Below are 19324 nucleotides of genomic sequence, written 5' to 3' on the forward strand. Positions count from 1 at the left end.
ATTGGGACATAATAAACCCCCTGCATTTATCAATGTCTTTCCTACGCATATTCTTTAGAAATATAAGGAAGGATATGAGGCCAGTATTACTTTGTTGAATACATTGTATAGTCAAGATATAATTGGAAGTATGTATCAATGTTCTTAGTAAAACAAAACAAAAAACACATTTAATACATTCACATATTTAAAGGTTTATACAATTGAAAAAAGTACATTGTAATAAAATGTTTTTATTTTTTATTGTTGCATATTTTATTTTGCAATTTAGAAAACAATTACATATCTGTAGTTTTTAATATGTTATATTATAAAGTTATTTGTTATGTGACTTAAAAAAAAGTAAAATAAGAAATACAAGTATAAGATTGTACAAATGCATTTGTTAGTTGCTTTAGCTGGCCTGGTATGATTCATCTATTTCTAGCATAGCTATCACTACTGTTACAACTACAAATCTATATATTATAACTTACAATGTAAAAAAGGGAAATGGGTGTGCTCGCTGGGCCAACATTTATTAATCCAAAAATTAACCTATTCCATGTTAGTTTGCATCCACCAAAATATTACAGTACAGTAGAATATTTAATATCAAAATTAAAAATAAACATTGATAAATATAGTTAATTTACATATAAACATCACACCTGTGTAGCACTCTCTACCAGCATAAAATCTATACAAAAAAGGAACTGTTCTAATAAAAATAGGAAATGGTGATAGCTGAAAAATTAGATGAATCAATAAGATCCTCTCTAATAAATGAAACAAAGAGTTTAATACAATATTACAAAAAACCCATGTAGATAACATATAATAAAAAACAAAATTCAGAAGTAACAAATGTATACCACTATGTAAAATAGGCCCCTTAGGTTACAGGAACTGGTGGATGCTGTGAAGATTACTGCCCCATGTAAAGGAACACTAGGTTCTTAATTGATGGAAACAATGATAATCCAGAAAGTGCAACAAATACAGGAAAGTTAATATCCCAGTAAGTGGAATGATGAGGCAAGCAGTTTCAAACTTACATGAAGTTCTCTCAAATACCAGGATAATTATTAGCTGTGCAATTTATGGAGTCTCAAAGATCCAGCTAGTACAGCAGGCTGCCTGATCTAATATAACAGTGGAGCTGTATTCTCAATTCTGTCAGCTGGCTATATCCATATTCTAACTGGCAACCATTTGCAACATGAGAAAAGTCCCAGAAGTGTTAATCAAAGGCTTAGGGGAATAGATTCTGGAGTAATATTATGAAAGAATGGACTAAAGTGTTTTGCCTCTTCAAAGGAGGCTTTATCATCACCAATTTCTATTTTTATTACCACATGTCATTTTTTATACTTTTTATATTTACTAGCCAGTGGGTTTTTAAGGCTGCTAAATGTCAGTGGTTTTGCTTGTAGAATTAGTACAGTATGCCAATTACTGTATGTAAAAGAAAAAACACACTTTAAAAAGCTGGTTTAGTTAATATAGCTCTACTGTAGATCTGTTTTATACAGTACCAAGCAGTAGATCAGAGAATGTAAAAGAGATGTTAAAAATAAGAAATCCCCAATTCAGCAGCTTTTCATGAATCTCCGTGCAAGTTTATCTTTACAATAAGAGTGTTGTATCTGTTTGTTACAAGTTTGCACAAAAACGAGTAAACCTATTTTCCTAAGAACAGCATTACTCTGTAGTGGAAAGGCCTAGAAATAACCTGCACATTGTTTCATCTCGATCCATCAAGTTAAAGTTGAGTAATAAAAACAACATGTATTAACATCATCAAAGCAAGAGACAGGTGTGGGCGAGAGGTGCTTTGGGCCTGTATTCACTACATAGCAGTCTGTGCATAGGGCACACAGTGACATTGGTGTGAGAGTTGGGTGAAGGCACTGCTACCACCAGTTTGTGTAGCACTAGTTAGATTGAATGGAGCACATTATTATGTATTTAATAAATGAAAGGAGGCATTTTTTATAAAGAGTATCATAAAGAAACGTATATATATATATATATATATATATATATATATATACGGCATGGGGGTACAATATTTGAAAGTATTATAATAAGGACTCCATATTTATTGGTACTATATTTTGTAAGTCTTTACATTGCTTTGCTAAAACCTGGTATGGCAATACTGTATGAGAAGAGAAAATGGGTCCTTGTCCCTTGCAATGGTGTTTTACTTTTAATCACAGTCAGATTCCCCTAATCTGTCAGCAGTTTGGTTATTTGAAATGCGCCATGCTTCACCGGCAGGTTGCAAAGCACTGTCCAAACCACTGATTAGGAAATCCAGTGGTTAGGAGGTCAAAACCAGCACTGAATGAGCACCATCAATCATGCTGTATAGAAAATTTCCACCCAAATTAGATAAAAATATGATAAGATGTCTTCAGAGCCTTCAATAATGATCTCTTCTGCTAAGTTACAGTACAAATGGTATTTGCTTTAATATCTCTGTTAGACCCAGTTCTACTCAGCAATTGGCTTGTCACCTCTAGATGACGGGGCCTGATCACGTGTTCAGGATTTCTCTTTTCAGAGGACCATGGCTTGATGTTGAGTAGCAAAGGGGAGAGCAAAAATAGAAGTTAGGGATTTTTTTTTGCTTGATTTATTAATTTACATATATATACTAGTTTTATTAAACAATTGGACCATAATCATGATGCATAATCATTGGATGGTTTCTATGAATTCATGTACAAAAATTGGGAAGGTGGTATTAAATGTCATGGTTTATAATTATGATGTGTGCAGGTTGGCTTTTTGAAAATCACATGTTTTACAAACTGCACATCAAAGCTCCACAAAGCAAGTAGTTTTGCAAAACCACCAATAAGTTATTCTCCCCATAGGATAAATATGTATTAGTAGTAGATTAAGACAAATGAGCATACATTTAGACAAAGTTTACATAAAACGTGTAACAATATCTCCTGTGTTGCTGTTTATCCTTTTTGTTTTTCATTTAAACGTCTGTGAATTTATTGTATGAAATAATCTCCTGTTTTTCACTGCTTTCTTGATAAGTATCCTGCAGCTCAATAGGTTTGGCATAGCCCCCTGCATTATGACCAGGTACCCTAAACACAAAGCAATAAAAAGATATAACAGTCACTAAAAAATTAGGTGTTCTACCACATATGGTATATTATAAATAGGCATACAGTGTTATTTTTTTCAGTATATACATAATATATCATACAATTTAGTATTTCTGAGAAAACCCCTTTTTTAAAAGAAATTATTTGTAGAACAATAAATTCCACCTATCTATTCCTCTATTTCAAATGCACAGGCATTCAAAGTTTGAATTCTCCATTTGGTAAGTATTGTACTCACTGATGGTCACAATACCAACAGCTGTATCCTGACTGTCAGAATACCACCAAATTGCGGAGGTAAGTGTTAAAGTCAGGGGGATACTTAGGGTTAGGCTTAGGCTGTGGGAGATTACTGAATATGAAGTACTAGCAGAGGTGGCTATTCCAAAACCTGGATCACGTGTGAGTCTGCCATTTTCAAGAGTCTAGGGCTATTGAATTGCGACCATAATACAGTTGATATCTACATTTTTACAACATGCTTAGTTTTGATTATAGCTTAACAAAAAAAAAAAAAAATATCAGGTTTAATTTCTCACTCACCCATTAATTGTTCCTTCCTCTCCCATTTCTGTATTGTCATTTGATTCCACGTGAATTGTTTCACCAGCTTCACTGTCTTGCTCACAGTTAATGGCTATAATATCTCTGCTAAGTAATAAAGTAAAGAAGTATGAATAATGAAATAACTATAATAAGCTGAGAATGACAGTTAACGAGTGCCGTACATTCATTTATCTACTCTATTCACACACTGGAAAGGCAACATAGACAAAAAAGCAGGGATTCGTATCCTTTTTGCCCTTTACCTGAATAGCCTCTGGGAATGATGGATCCAGTATTAATTAATAATAGGTATGTATTTAAATTAAACTTATGCAAAACAAGAAATATAAAAAATTTAAGTATACAATTAGTTTGATTCTTAATCCTTTATTAGCTGATTTTTAAAGACTGAGCAGACCCTACTAAGCTGAAAGTCCTCTCACCATCATAGTCAGTCTCTATCAATAGAAGCGGTCTTTACAGGTATGCTCATTTAATTGCCACAGTGTCTACCAATGATATAGTATTAGCAGAGATGGTGGTGACAGCAGGTGATAGTGTAAACTGTCACAATGAATCGCATGCAGTATTTGCTGGGAGCAGTAATTTTCCTGATGAATTAATACGCCAAAGCAGAGACGTAACTAGACTTTTTGGTGCCCTGTGCCAGAGAGAGCATTGGCGCCCCCCCACCCTTTTTTAAATAGGGACATAAGACAGTGCACCTGAGAAAGGGCCATGGCCTCATGGGGAAGGGCCAGTAAAGAGATAAGGGAGGCCAGGAGATGCTCGGGATAAAAGAAGAGGAAGCTACAAGTAAGAATGATAATAAACAGGTAAATTGACAGACCCAAACAGCGCCCCCTGCCATGCAGTGCCCATGTGGCATTGGTCGCACTACCCTAGTTACGGCCCTGCACCAAAGTATTATATAAAGGGCCAGTGTGTGAGTGCTGTTGATTTGATGTATAATGCAGTAGTTGGTGCTGGGGGTGGTTAGTCTACACGTGGTATCCTTAACCAGTTCTTAGATTTATTATATATCATTTAGAACATCAGGTAGCATGTGACACAGGGAATTGCACAGATGTAAAAGCAGTAGATGTAATACTCTGTTTATGGCAGTCTGGAGTTATAGTGCACCGGGCGTGATTCTGGTTCTGACACAAGTGGATAGTAGTACTGGTGGTCTAGTGTATAACATTGGTGGTCTAGTGTACTTTGGGGCATACAGAAGGACCCTATAGCACATGTCAGAAGTCAGACAGGACAGGCTGAGTCCAGGTGGGTCCTAGTGAACACTAGCTGTCTCCTCCCTGGCTAGTGCCGGAAGGAGGCAGCGCAGGAGAGCAAATTTCCAACAAACAGCAATTGAGTAAATGTTTTAGATTCTATTTTTGACCAATTAGTGAATTCAATATCAAAATTTTTGAATACTGTGTGTAAATATAAAACTGCACTACATATAAAAGCAAGCAGTATTTTTCCTGGTTCCAAAAATATTTCATTTTCACCTATTCAATTATATAATTTCTTATCCAGGTATAAAGTTTCATCCTTTAGCCGTGTTTGCTCATAAGTGTAAATGAGGCTCAACATTTATTCTATTTATCTAAAAAGAAACCCATACATTTATAATCCAGGCAATTTTTGACTCTACATGGCTAAAGCACATCCCAAGGACCTGCAACCATACATTCCGAAGTGTGTAGCTCAGTGAAAAACAGGCATTTATGAAAGCCAATCTTCTGGCTCTATATGGATAAAGTATATGTTCATAATCTGTAATTGCACTTACTGTAGTATATGTTTGAGTGAAAAGCTCATTTTCTGATTCTATGAAGGATAAACTATGTTCTTATAATATGTAACTGTGTGTCTTGTAAGCTCCTAGGAGCAGGGTCCTCCTCCCCACTGTCCCACAGGCTTCTTCTCTAGCACTTCTATGACAGCCTTCACTTCAGAGCTGTACTGTGTATGGAGAATTGTGTTTTACTAATTGTTACTTGTGCTCTGTTTATAAGTTGGTTACTGTATTGTAGTGTAATGTTCTGTGTACCCTTTACTGTATGTACGGCGCTGCGGACCTCTTGTGGCGCCCTATAAATAAAATGTAATAATAATAATAAATATCTCAGTGAAAAACATATTTACAGATGCGTCCGCTTACATCGTTGCTGATCGTGCTATAAACGTGCAAGAGCATCTCACCATGCAGCTGCATACGCTATGGTATGCTGTGGCGCGCACTGCGATTACACCATGCAATCCTATGGGGTCATGGTTCTGCGTATCCATTCAAAGGTGCGATTTGCCATGCGAGCAGCAAGGATGTAACTGGGCATGTCTGTTAATAACATGTTCTCATTTTACAAAACCAAAGAGGAAGAAAGTCATGCTATTTTTTTTTCAAAGTGATTGGTCTAAATCTACAAGGGGACATTTTAAATCCGTCAAAACATTTTTAATACGTCGCGATTTGAATTATTATTTAGTGGATCCAAAATTTAAAAAAAAAAAAAAAAAAAATCACATTTTTTTACACTGTACAGATTCAAGTATTTACATATTTCTGTACAGATGAGGTCTTTCCTGGAAAGTCCAGGTATGTAGACATTTTACATAATAAACCACCACTGCCAACGGCAAGTAGCCTTGTCTGTGGTTTTATATTTTTCTATAAAAAAATAGCATGAGGATATCGGTGTAATTTGCAAATTTTATTCCATAGTGACATGCAATCAAATTATCATTTCAGCTTTTTACAGTGCAGTGAAGCTACATACCTAGACTTAACCTGAGATGTCATACAATGAGGATCCCCATGTGCTACACAATGTAAATTAAACCTTTCATTTTCCTAATTGCCTTTATAATTTGTAACAGATGTAAGCACATCTGTCAGAAAGTCCTTTGTGGGAATATCCATAGGGTCAAGTGCTCATTAAATAGCAAATGTAATCAATCTTATTTAATAAGGATATAACACAGTAACACAGAATAAAAAAATATAAATACATATAAGGTACATTCAGACATAAGGATACTAGATATTCCAACACCAGTGCTCATTTCCAGATGTCCCATGGTGGCTGAAGTGCACATCCTTGACTCAATGTAACGCACCAGCAACTGTTTTTGGGGTCTCCTGATTGTTAGATATTCAATATATTATATTAGCATCTATTGTACCTTTTTAGAGTCCCATATTAATGCTACACCAATTTTTGGAATTGTAGACTATAACACAATGACCCAAGGAGTCCAAGGTGTAAAAAAGATTTTAAAAAATTCAGAACAGGGCCATCTCAGGCCCTGTGTTACACATGCAGTGTGGAGGTGTGAGACCCCCCTGGACTACATACACAGCTCTGACAAAATATGTGGACCAATAGGAAACCATTAGCCCATGCAGTCACTTTATCCACCTATAAGCCAGTTCTGATAGTCATGAATGTGCATATGGGCCACTGCTATAACCTCACTGTCACCAATGGTCACCAATTCTGCTCACAACACCTCTACGGTTTGACAGGCGTAACACCTGTCAAACCGTAACGCAGGTATCCTAAGGCAAGCTCAGGGAGGGCAGAAACCTCCCATGTAGCAGAAGATGCCCTGCTTTAGAAACACTCATTTTGCCACATATACCTTTTTTTTTTCCTTCGAATCTATACTGCTGATCTACAGTAAGTCAACATTATGACTAAAGCTGGCCTTAAACTACACAACAGTTCAGCTGAACCAGCTAACATGGAAGAAGGCAGGAGCTACTGCCCAATAATCTGAGCACCTCCATATATCACACAATGTATGTAGGTGCTATCCAGTCACACCATGTAGGTGGTTGAATGACAGTCGGGTGGATCGCACAGGTTTAAAAAACAAACTGAACAATCCAATATGGAAAAATGCACCTAGAAATGTGCTTCTTGCCCAAGGTGCAACTGGAAGTTACAGAATGCATCCTGAGCTGGTGAAAACAATGAAGGAAGCATTTGCCAGCAAACATGCACCCTCCCTATCCCTTTATTTGATTTTAATAAATTCACTCCACAAAATAAACCCTTACATTTGCACTGTTTCACAAAATTATACACACTTGTGCAACTACTGTACTTGGTTAGCAAAGGACACCCTGGCTCAACACAACTCCTCCATTCAGCTGCTGCAAACTTCTGCTTCTCCATCAAGTCCACCATCTTGCTCCTGAAATCAGTGCAGCCTAGTAGCAATATGGAAAGGTCAACAAAAATTGAGGTGTGTGACATCACGAAAGAAGATATTGAGCTGTCCTTTTACATTTAGAATCTCAGAAATGAAATCCAGTATCACTTATGGCATTTCCACTTGACCTCTCCACTCAGAAATGGGAGCTGTCAAAATGCTCTTCATTATTTCCTTATATGATCCTTCATTAGACACCATTGCAATGCTTCAACCAAATATCGCCATGTACATCTCACTGCTACTAACCTGTCACAATACACAGTTTAACAAGAATTTAAGAAGAATCTAACATGTAATATGACATCTGCAGTCATGCTTGATTTATGCATAAGGACATACTATATGCTCATGATACAATTATTAAAAATGTAAGAAACCAACGTGTTCTATGTATTATATATATATATATATATATATACACACGGTAGGTATAGGATAAATATGTTAATATGTCTACATTTATATTTATATATATTAACGCTTAACTATTAACTCTAAAATATTATATTTGACTTATGCTGTTTAAGCAAAATGTATTATATGAACTTTCACAAAAGGATGTATTGCATAGAATACAGTGCAGTGTTATAACTCATTGAAATAATTATTACCATTAATGTACGTACTGATTTATAACTAATATTTATTTTGGGCAAGACATGATTGTTAATGTTTTCATTGTCGCTCAATATCATTAAAGATTTTAAATTGCATATATACCGTACCCTAGTTATGTGGAATCAAAAGATATTCTGCTTATGTTTGCCATTACCATACTATAAATTACCTACAGTAACTCTTTTCGAAAAGTTTTCAAAATCATTCAAGTTATCAGTGGAAAGAAGCTTTATTTACTCTACCAGTGTTATATATTCATTTTAGTTTGCATAAACAAAGCACAACATTACTGGTGATGTGAAAACGAAGGGGAAGTAGTTGGTCCAAGTAGTCCGACGGAGCAAATCAATTGTTGCTCCATCAGGGTGCGATAGCCGCCGGCGCTGGCATTTCTGCTCGCACCCTCAGGAGGGTGCGAGCAGAAATGTGTGAGAAACCCCCTTGTTAGCGGGCCCTAACCAGAACTTTAGACAGGTTTAGCCGTTTTGCACGGCTAAACCCAGGGCGAAGAGGGCGATCATTAATGAGTGTCCAGAATAATTGAATTGTGACACTGGGCACTCCTTAATTATCATGCCTTAAAAAACAATTGAATTGCCCCCTCAGTGTCTCTGCACTCAGTGATTAGCCACATGCCACCTTGGGCGCACCATCAACACTAACACCAGCCTTATAGCTAGTGCTGTTTCTCAGTCTGAACATGGACCCCTGTGGCTGTGGCTGCGCATCTGAGACACTTCTAAGACACTCCCGTAACACACCCATGAGACAGACTTTTTTGCATTCACTTCAGGCCACCTCCCATTCACCATCCAGGAAAGCCCATCAATCTGTCTCCCCAAATCTAAAACTGTCTGCCCCGAATGCAACAGCATCTTTGTGTATACACTAAGGGCCTGATTCAGACCCGCTCGCAAGTGCTATACGCTCACAAGCGGGTTTGAGAGAGGGACACTGCGCACGCGCGTCGTGCACAATGTGTGTGCACATGCCCCGGAGCGAGTGAGAAATTCACTCGCTCCGGGGCTCGATACAAACGGGGCGGCTGTCAATGTTGATCGACAGCTCGCCCCATTTTGTAGGTGGGGCGGGGGGGGGTGGCTGGACAAATGGAGGTTGAAGAATTGCCTGCCATTTGTGGGCGGCCTTGCTGACATCACTAGTGATGTTAGTAGTGAGCCTCCGGCTCTATTAGAGCCGGAAGCTCACTGGGGCTTGCGGTAGACGAGACCCTGCCACAAGGGTCTCGTCGCAAGCCCGATGGTCGCGACCATCGTGACCATCACCTGGCCACTCGCAAAAGCTGTGGGTGGTAACCCACAGCTTAGCGAGCGGCCGGTAGGCCAGTTTAAAAAAAAAAGCGCCCGCCCTGATTCAGAGCGAGTGCTCGCTTTTTGCGAGCGGCTCTGAATCAAGGCCTTAGTGTAACACATGCGTTGTAGGGGCTTTAAGGACTTATCACATATGCACAGTGGCAATTTATCAACAGTATGAGAACAGTGACATTACATTTGAATTGCGTGCACCATTGAGTCAGGCCCTTTGCTTTTTAGTGGATATAGTGGTTATTTGTGCTATGAAATGCAATGAATAGTCAAAGGCCAAATTTTATGAGCTAGTACCAATGTTTTAGCACAGGTATACAAAGTGCTTCTACGATATTGTTATGTGTAACCTTGTTTCATATCCAGTGTCCTTCCTCTTTTCAGACATTTTGTTATTCCAACACTGCAGTACTAGGAATCTCCTAATTACAAGCAGCATACTGTAGTTATTAAATTGACTAGAATGTGGGAGGACAATTGTGCAAATCTGTATATTGTTATATTTCGAAATTACTACTACTGACAGAAGTCCTTTTCATATCCAGCATCATTCCCAACACTACATTCTCTTATTTTAAAACATGCAACTTGTTTACTTAACTTGGAAACCAACTGACAAAAATCTGATCATTTGTAATTTAAATCTAATAAGAATAACAAAAACAATGCAATACTACTATCAGAGAATTAGAAATTGTTTGCAATAACAGTTTATTATTTATTCCAATTTATTGGCATGCTAATAATACTGTGCCCAACCACTTATGCAGTATGATATTTTCACTGTGACTAATGTAAAGTAATAAAAGTTTTCAAATAATAATGTTATTTCATATAATTAGATCACCTCCTACTGCTAGACCTGTTCCAGGTACATGCAAAGGAAATAGGAAATACTGATCTCTATTACACTAAAAAAAAGATAGTGTAATAACAAAAAATTATAAGAAAAATATAGCATACTACTGTGTGTTATATTCCAAATTACTGACTCTCAATTAGTATATGCTAAAAAGGGCTTGGGAAGTTTTATCAACAATCTCAATGTCGACAGTCATTTTGTAGACACCATTATGTAGACATGTTCAATGTTGACTCGAAACATGCTGACACTGACAAAATGTCAAAATGTTCAAATTGTTGATTGCCAAAACATTGACTCTCAATATTGAGCCTTACCTTAACCATAGCCTCAGCCCTGACCCATCCCAACCCTAGGCTAAACCCTAGAATTTATACATTTTGACAGTGTCAACATTTCATATGTTGCCATTTTGATTGTGTCAGCGTTTTGCTAGTGTCGACATGTTAGGTGTCAATATTTTACCCAAGTCAATATTTTGTCATTCGACATTTTGAAGACAAACTTTTGACTGTTAACATTGTGATTGCAGACACCTTTATACTGATAAACCAACATTGACCATATAAATTCACACATATGAGATGCCATGAGGGAGAGGATATTAGGGGGTCTATTTACTAAGCAGTGTTAGGAGACAGAGTGAAAAGTAATAAGGTGCCAGCCAATCTGCTCCTAACTGCCATCTCACAGGCTGTGTTTGAAAAATGACAGTTGGGAGCTGATAGGCTGGCACCTTATCACTATTCACTCTGTCTCCTAACACTGCTTAGTAAATAGATCCCTTAGTATGATAAATGTTGCATTAACAATTAATATATGTTAATAATGTAGAACATATTACAAAAGCTACTGTATTTATCAGAGGACCCTAACAAAAAATCACAGTATACTCTGGAAGTCTCAATGCCGCTGCAGGGAACATTACGCATCCCACACCTTCCATACACTTTTCTATAAGCGAAAACAAACTCATTTAATGCATGTTAAAATTCTGTCTGCACTATTGATTGGAGTGATACATCAATTTTAATGTACATGTATCATCATTATATGACCCTATGATTTATAATCAGAATATAACTTTTTTAATTTGCATAATAAATGCTATCTTCTCCGTGTCTCAGCCTTTTCTCTTAATTTAGCACATTACCATTTTAACATACTGTATGTTCCCTCCATATTGTCGCATATGCTCTCCTAACCTTCCAGCTACAATCACATATCTCCCCACCCTTCCTCTCTTTGTCACATACAGTATGACGCCTCTCACCTAGTCACACACGCTGAATATGGCCTAACATTATAGTGTAGATAAAAACATCTTGCCAGTAGGTGGGGTAAATATTCAGGAGGTGTGTCAATGCATGTGCATGCTTGGTGTGGCTTGCAGTGTTGCTGCATGACTGCCCTCCAAGCCTTTCCTCTTTAAGCATACTTTATCCAAGCTGTAGGGACAGTACCCCAAATCAGGATTTTCTCACCAGAATCTGGACAGTTTACAGGAAGTCTTACACTTGCAACTTTTGCTATTTGCTGCTGCTGGTATGTTAAGCTAAACTTCTTTTTGTATCCTGGAATGTTGGAGCTCTGTTTGGGAAGGGAATAGGTGCGATTCACCACAGACATGCCAATTCTCCCAGAATGTCAGGAGGAGTCCAATATTTAGGGGGCCTCTCCTGACCACACAAAAATATTGGCCCATCTTCTACTGCCACCCACTTCCTGACTAAGGTGGACTGCCCAGAGGTTGGATGACAGGATTCACACTAAGGGGTCTATTCACTAAGCAGTGTTAGGAGACAGAGTGAAAAGTGATAAATAAGTGATAAGGTGCCAGCCAATCAGCTCCCAACTGCCATCTCAGTTGACATTTGGGAGCTGATTGGCTGGCACCTTATCACTTATCACTTTTCACTCTGTCTCCTAACACTGCTTAGTAAATAGACTAATAAATTGCATCAACATAGTCATTCTAAAGAGGGGCATATTTTTACACTCAGCATTGTATATTGTGCTAATAAAACATTTGTTCACAACCTTTGTCACTCACTTGATAGGTTAGACCAGCAATATTACTCTCAGAGGTTCCAAAGCATCACATGTAGGTGAAGACAGATTCCGAGCTCCCAAATTAGCGTTAAACTAGCGACCAAGGTGTTACCAACTAACTTGCCAGTGATTAAAGCCATGCCCCTTGCTGCTTATAGTGAGGCAATGTCTAACAAACTGTGCTAGGTCATTGTTCCATTAACCCACTCTAAACTGACCCTGCAAACCTTATGTTAGTTACTATGGCTTTTGATTTTTGGATAAACCTTAACAATTCTCTTGTTCCCTACATGTGATTGTCATGTAACAACCTGGGCTAACTTTTGACCATGCTCTGCTATGTCCTTTTGCTTGCCTCATTGCAAATCACTGTTCACTGAATACTGGAACTAGATATTGGATTATGCATCTGTGTAGTCTCAGTTTGTTATACATGAACTTCAGGAGTTTTAACCAATGTCTGTTTTCTGACTCGCACTTGCTACTAACCAGTCTGCTATCACTGCTAAGCTGCCTACTGAACTTGGACTATTTGTAGAACACGTGGTGATCTAAGACTACAAGACATGTGAGCAACACAAAGATACATATACAAATATGAAGTTGCTCACTGTATATTGCCATTTGACTAAGTGCCTTGTAAATTGTAGTTCAACTTTGATATTGAGAACTAATCAATATGATCAGTGCCAATGCCAATCAAGTCCTTCCATACCAAACTTGGCAAACCATTTTTTGTTGGACCTCACTTTGTACAAGATGGTACTGTCATGCAGAAAAAAGAAAAAAGCTTTACCCAGAGAGTTGTACTGTAGGTATACAATTTTCTAGTAATTTTTGCAGTATAATTAAGATTTTCAATCATTGTAACTAAAGTGCCCAGGGCTAACCATGAGACAGTAAGATTTCTCCATCAACAAACTTTTCACTTGGCAGTATGCATTCAGACAGGAAGAGTTGTCCTGGTGTCTACCAAAACTAGATTCATCCACGAAACTGCCAGATGGTGAAGTATGGTTCATCAGTCCAGAGAATGCATTTCCACTGTTCCATACACAGTCTATTGGTTGCTCCAGCCAATATTTGACATTCTGCAATGTGATCTGAGGCTTGTGTATAGAAATCCAATCTCCCAGTAAAGTTACTGAGCTGACTTCATATACACAGTTTGGAACTCGGTTGTGAATATTGCAAATGAGGACTGATGTTTTTTACATGATGTTCACTTCAGCTTTAGGCAGTCCCGTATGCATGTTTGGCCAACAGATTTATGGCAGAGCTATTATTGTTCCTAGTTGTTTCAAGTTCACAATAACAGCACTAACTGCTGACTGGGGCTGTTCTAGCAGGGTAGAAATTTTATGAACTAACTTATTGGAAAACTCACCTCTTTATTCATGCCTGCCACCCTACCCTAACTTACCAGCCTCTGTATTTCACAGCTCTGCCCCCTCTCCCACTTTGTGTACATCAATATTCTCATTAGAATACAATTTCTAGTAATGTCATGGTACTGGATTTACTTTGCTTGATCCTTTGCAGATTGCGGAGAAGTCTAGATCCTACTACCAATCTCTTTATGATTTCCCTGAGCAGTTATCTTCCCTGTGGTCCCACCAGATGAGCTTCATCCTTACCTTAGTCTGGGCTTGCTCCCTACTTTATCCAATGCTCATAGAGTGTATCTTATTTTTGATATCTCTTCAGAGAGACCCAAATAGCAATTTAAAACCTAAAAACCTTCTCTGCCACCAGCCCAGCTGGCATAACCTCCTTGTACTATAAAAATACTCAGTTGTTCTTACCCTCTTCTTAACAGAATTATTTAATACATTTCTAGATGGGACCCTCTTTTATTGGGCGACTACAATGGTCAGCATAATTGTCATTCCCAAACCAGGTAAGGATTCCACTATCTGTACTAATTAGAGGATGGTCTCACTTTTTAATGTGGAATAAAAATTTTAACTAATAGAATTTCCCCAATGCTTTCCCATTTGATTCACCCAGATGAGGTGTTTTTTTTCGTGGCCGTCAGGCCTTGGACTACCCGAGGCAAAACCATTGACCTGAATCACTATATCCGCCAGCAAAAATTTCCTTCTCTAATCATGGTACTAGATGCCAAAAAAGCTTTTGATTGTATTTCTTGGCCATTCATAATTAGGGTACTCAGGTTGATGGGTATTTAATGGGAAATTTCTCACTGGAATCTTGGGCTATTGCTATTCTCCTTCTGCAATTGTGTTGGTCAATGGCATTGTCTTGTTTCCTTTTAAAATCTCCAGTTACATATCTTGACTTGGTCTGATCACTGCAGTGAACATGAAAGTTCTCACACATTATCTACATATTTTCCAGACCATCCTGATCTGAATTCTCCCTAATATGTTTAAATACTTGCATCACTTGGTGTCATGCTTTATTTAGTAACATAGATGGCCTAGAGTCCATCTTAAGCTTTTTCAATTCTCTACACGGGATGGAGGCTTGAGTATACCTATTTTTAGTCATTATTATCTGGGGACTCGTCTCGCCCAATATGTTCTTTTGAATGGTCATCTTCATGCTAGGATCTGGCTGACTTGTTATTTATTTATTAACAGTTTCTTATATAGTGTGACATATTCCGTTTTACAATTAGAAACATTAATAGACCAATACTGGGTAATAACAGACAGACATACAGGTAGGAAGGCCCTGCTCACAAGCGTAAAATCTATACAGAAATAGGCTAGGTGCTACAACTTGAAAATTGGTCCAGCCAGATTGTAGAGGTTCTTGGTGGGCTGTATAATCCAGTCACACATGAATGTTGGTCAAAGGTCAGGAAGATGTAAAATTGAAGAAAGAAAATGTGTGAGGTAATATGTAGACTGTGAGAGGGGATGTAATTAGATATGAAAGCTATGAAATTATGTGGGCAGTTCTGGAATCTGTTAAGCTTGTCTGAATAAGTGACTTTATTAGCTTGAAGGTTTGGAGACTAGAAGAAAGTCTTACTGTGCATGGGATGGCATTTCACAGAGTGGGTGCAGCCAGAAAAAATTCCTGCAACCATGAATGGGAGCAAGTAATGCGTGTGGATGAGAGACGCAGGTCTTGTGCAGAGCGGAGAGATCAGGTTGGAAGATATTTTGAGATAAGTGAAGAGATGTACGTTGGTGTGGTTTAGTTAATAGCCTTATGTGTAAGTAAAAGTATTTTGTATTGAATACAGTGCAAAACCGATAACCAATGGAGAGACTGACAGATCAAAGCAGCAGACGATGAACATTTGATGAGGAATATCAGCCTCACAGCTGCATTCAAAATGGATTGTAGTGGTGAAAGCCTGTTTTTGGGAAGACCAGTAAGGAGACTATTGCAATAGTCAATGCAGGAATTAATAAATGCATGGTTTAGAGTTTTAGCAGTGTCTTGTGTAAGTTATGGTAAAATTTTGATTATGTCTTTTAAATGTATGTAACATGATTTAGTGACATCTAGAATGTGGGGAACAAAGGACAGTTCATAGTCAAGGATGACACCTAGGCAGCGAGCTTGTGGATAGGGTGGATTGTCGACTGATAGAGAGACCAGGTTGGTAACTACTATTGGTTGGTGGAAAAATAATTAATTCTATTTTGGAAATATTAAGTTTGAAGTGTTAAAATGATATCCAAGATGAAATGAAGATGAAATGGCAGGAAGACATTCAGTGACACGGACAATACAGATGGTGACAAATCTTGGGAGGATAAGTAGATTTGTATATCATCTACGTACAGATGATACTGAAATCCAAAAGAGTGGATTAGTTTGCCAAGAGAGGTGGTATAAATTGAGAAAAGCAGAGCACCTAAGACTGAGCCTTGTGGTACTCTAACTGATAAGTGGTGAAGAGGAGGCAGCGAAAGAGCAATTAGATAGGTAGGATGAGAACCAAGAAAGGGCTGTGTCCTTAAGGATTAGGGTTCGTAGTGTTTGTATTAGAAGAGAGTGGTCAACAGTGTCAAAAGCAGCAGAGAGATCTAAAAGAATAATGAGTAAAGGTTTTTAGCCTTGGCAGTGACCAGATCATTCACTACTTTAGTCAGTGCTGTCTCTGTGGAGTGTTGGCAATGAAGCCTGATTGAAATGGGTTGAATAAGTTGTGTGAATGAAGAAAGTGTGTGAGGCAGGTATAGACAAGTCTCTCAAGTAGCTTGGAGCGGAATGGGAGCTGGGATGGTAATTTGAGTGTTAGGGTCAGAATATTGTTTTTTTTTTCAGAATGGGGGTAATCACTGTGTGCTTGAACAGTGATGGAAATATACCAATAGAGAGAGATTATAGATTTTAGTTAAGGTTGGGATGAGCACAGGAGACAGAGCTTTACTGATTTGTGAGGCTATAGGATCAAGAGGAGAGGTAGCAGTCTAGGAGGATGAGAAGAGTGTAAATATTTCATCTTCATTTGTGGGGCCAAATTAATGGAATGTGCCAGTGGGTTCAGGTAAGGAATTGAGCAGGTCACTTCATTTCATTTTGGAACTTATCAATTTTGTAGTTGAAATAGGAAGCAAGATCTTGTGCATGGATAGTAGCAGTGAGGGAGGGGTATGAATTTGCTTGGAGTTAAGGTCTTGAGCAGAGATGAGAGATTGGAAATATGTTTGTTTTGAAGTGTCCAGAGCATTATGGTAAGAGTGGTAGATAGTGGTTATGATTTAAGCTCAGTCTTTTGGGGTGTGGTCGGTGTTCTCTCTGCGGTGGCTCCCAAGATCCAAGCATCCTACCTTTGTTCTTACCAGGGGCATATCTAGAGGAATACCTATAATGGGTGCAGGGTGTATGAGGCACACAGGTGCCTGGGTCCAGGGGGGCCCCGCAGCACAAACCCTGCACCCATAGCATACTTACCTCTCTGGAGTCCCACGTCGGAGCGGAGGTCCGGCGCTCTAAAAACGTCTGTCATTTGCGCATGCGCAGTCCGGGGAAAATGGCTGCAGTGGCCATTTTCCCGGCGACCTGTGCATACTCTATAGACTCTGGGTGCACTCTAGTGCCCAGAGTCTATAACCCCGGTGCTGGCTGCACACAACTCAGTGCGCTGTCGGCCGCTGGACAAAGAGGAGGGGGCCCATGTCGGAGACTGCACACGGGCCCCCTCTTGTCTAGAAATGCCCCTGGCTCTTAACCACCCCACCATCTACCTTTCACTTTGTACTTGGGATAGAGCTAATGTTAAAATTAGATTGTACCCGTCAAATGGCCATTTATTTATTTTATTAAATAACAAATACTTTCCTCCACGATGTACCAGTGCTGCACTTGATGGTTGCCAGTGGGGATTAGATTAGGTCATTGAGATCTCACTTAGGGTCCCATCTTTCCTTATTTTCTGATGTGAAGGACACATTCTTGATATCAAACAAGTCATGATTTAAATTTTTGCAAATACAACACTCACTCCTCAGTAAGGCCCAGACTCAGCTCCAAACCTAATACTACTTTTGAAACACTTTAACTTAGGCAATCCTTTACCAATGGGTTGATATCCACTCTATATGAGGAACTCAGTTTGCCTGGGTCTTTAGACAGACACCCAAATGAAAGGGCCTGGGAGAGTGACTTTGGGGAACCTTTAGACAACTAGGACTGGGATGATATTAGACTTAATGCTACCTATAGTTCCTTATGTATTTGCATAAAGGAAACTGTTTATTATCTCTTATACAGATAATACCTTGTTCCCTCTAAGCTACAAAATGTATCATAACAGGTCTCTGATAGATGTTAGAGAGGTTGCCCTGTAGTGGGCACTTTCTGTTATACATTGTGGGGCTGTCCTGAACTACTACAGATCTGGAGTAATGTTTATCATTTCCAATTCTCCCTACTTAACTTTGAATTTCCTGTCTCATCTATGTTCCTCCTCCTGCCACTGAATTTCCCCTCAGCTAATGAACATCAGAATAAGTTGATTTGACATGTCACCTCTGCGACTACCTGCCAAATTGCCTCCGTCTGGTGTCATACATACAGTCTATCATTAATAGAATTTGGCATGTATACCAGATGGAATATATGAAGAGCCTTCTACATAACTCCTCCAAATCCTTAAATAATGTCTAGCCCTGTATCTCATGTTTTGGAGCCTGTTCTCCCTGTGCCAGAGAGAGGAGGGGGCTCGCACTGAGTCTGCACACGAGCCCTCTCCTGAGAGAAGCATTATATATATATATATATATATATATATATATATATGCACTAAATATATATTTGGGTTCTTCTTTAATATAGGGATAGTTTCTAACCAATTGTAATCACAAATTCTAGTACTGTACTAATAATTTAGAGTAATGCTTATATAATAGTGGTTAGTGAGGTTTAGCGTAACAGATGTTAATATTAAAAACCCTAATATTTTTGTTTTCAAAGAATGTAGTGTGAAGTTAAAAAACATAATAAGATAGCAATGGGGGGGTGTAAGTACACCTAGGCATTCATGCTAAAGGTTGACCTTAGTAAACTTTTAATATCAGTGATATTTGCTAGCTAGCTAGCCTACTGTATGTAAAGACATGAGTCTATATGCATACATATTTGGC

General features: G+C 38.4%; 1 protein-coding gene across 2 annotated transcripts in view; it reads right to left on the reverse strand.

Moving 5' to 3' along the window:
- Positions 1-294: 294 nt before the first annotated feature.
- The window catches only part of LOC148523852 (uncharacterized), a 48280-nt gene continuing 29250 nt past the window's right edge, over positions 295-19324 (reverse strand). Inside the window, exons 5-6 of one of the 2 annotated variants that reach the window (XM_088472664.1) lie at positions 3660-3764; positions 295-3095 (exon numbers count right to left, since the gene is read on the reverse strand). In XM_088472664.1, coding sequence (XP_088328790.1) covers positions 2981-3095; positions 3660-3764 — 220 coding nt within the window. In that variant the 3' untranslated portion in view covers positions 295-2980. Of the gene's footprint in view, positions 3096-3659; positions 3768-19324 lie in introns of both variants that reach the window. The other variant, XM_088472663.1, reaches the window with a different exon arrangement.

Source organism: Taudactylus pleione, unplaced genomic scaffold (genome assembly GCF_031769625.1).
Source record: "Taudactylus pleione unplaced genomic scaffold, aTauple2 ptg000127l, whole genome shotgun sequence".
NCBI classification, from domain to species: domain Eukaryota; kingdom Metazoa; phylum Chordata; class Amphibia; order Anura; family Myobatrachidae; genus Taudactylus; species Taudactylus pleione.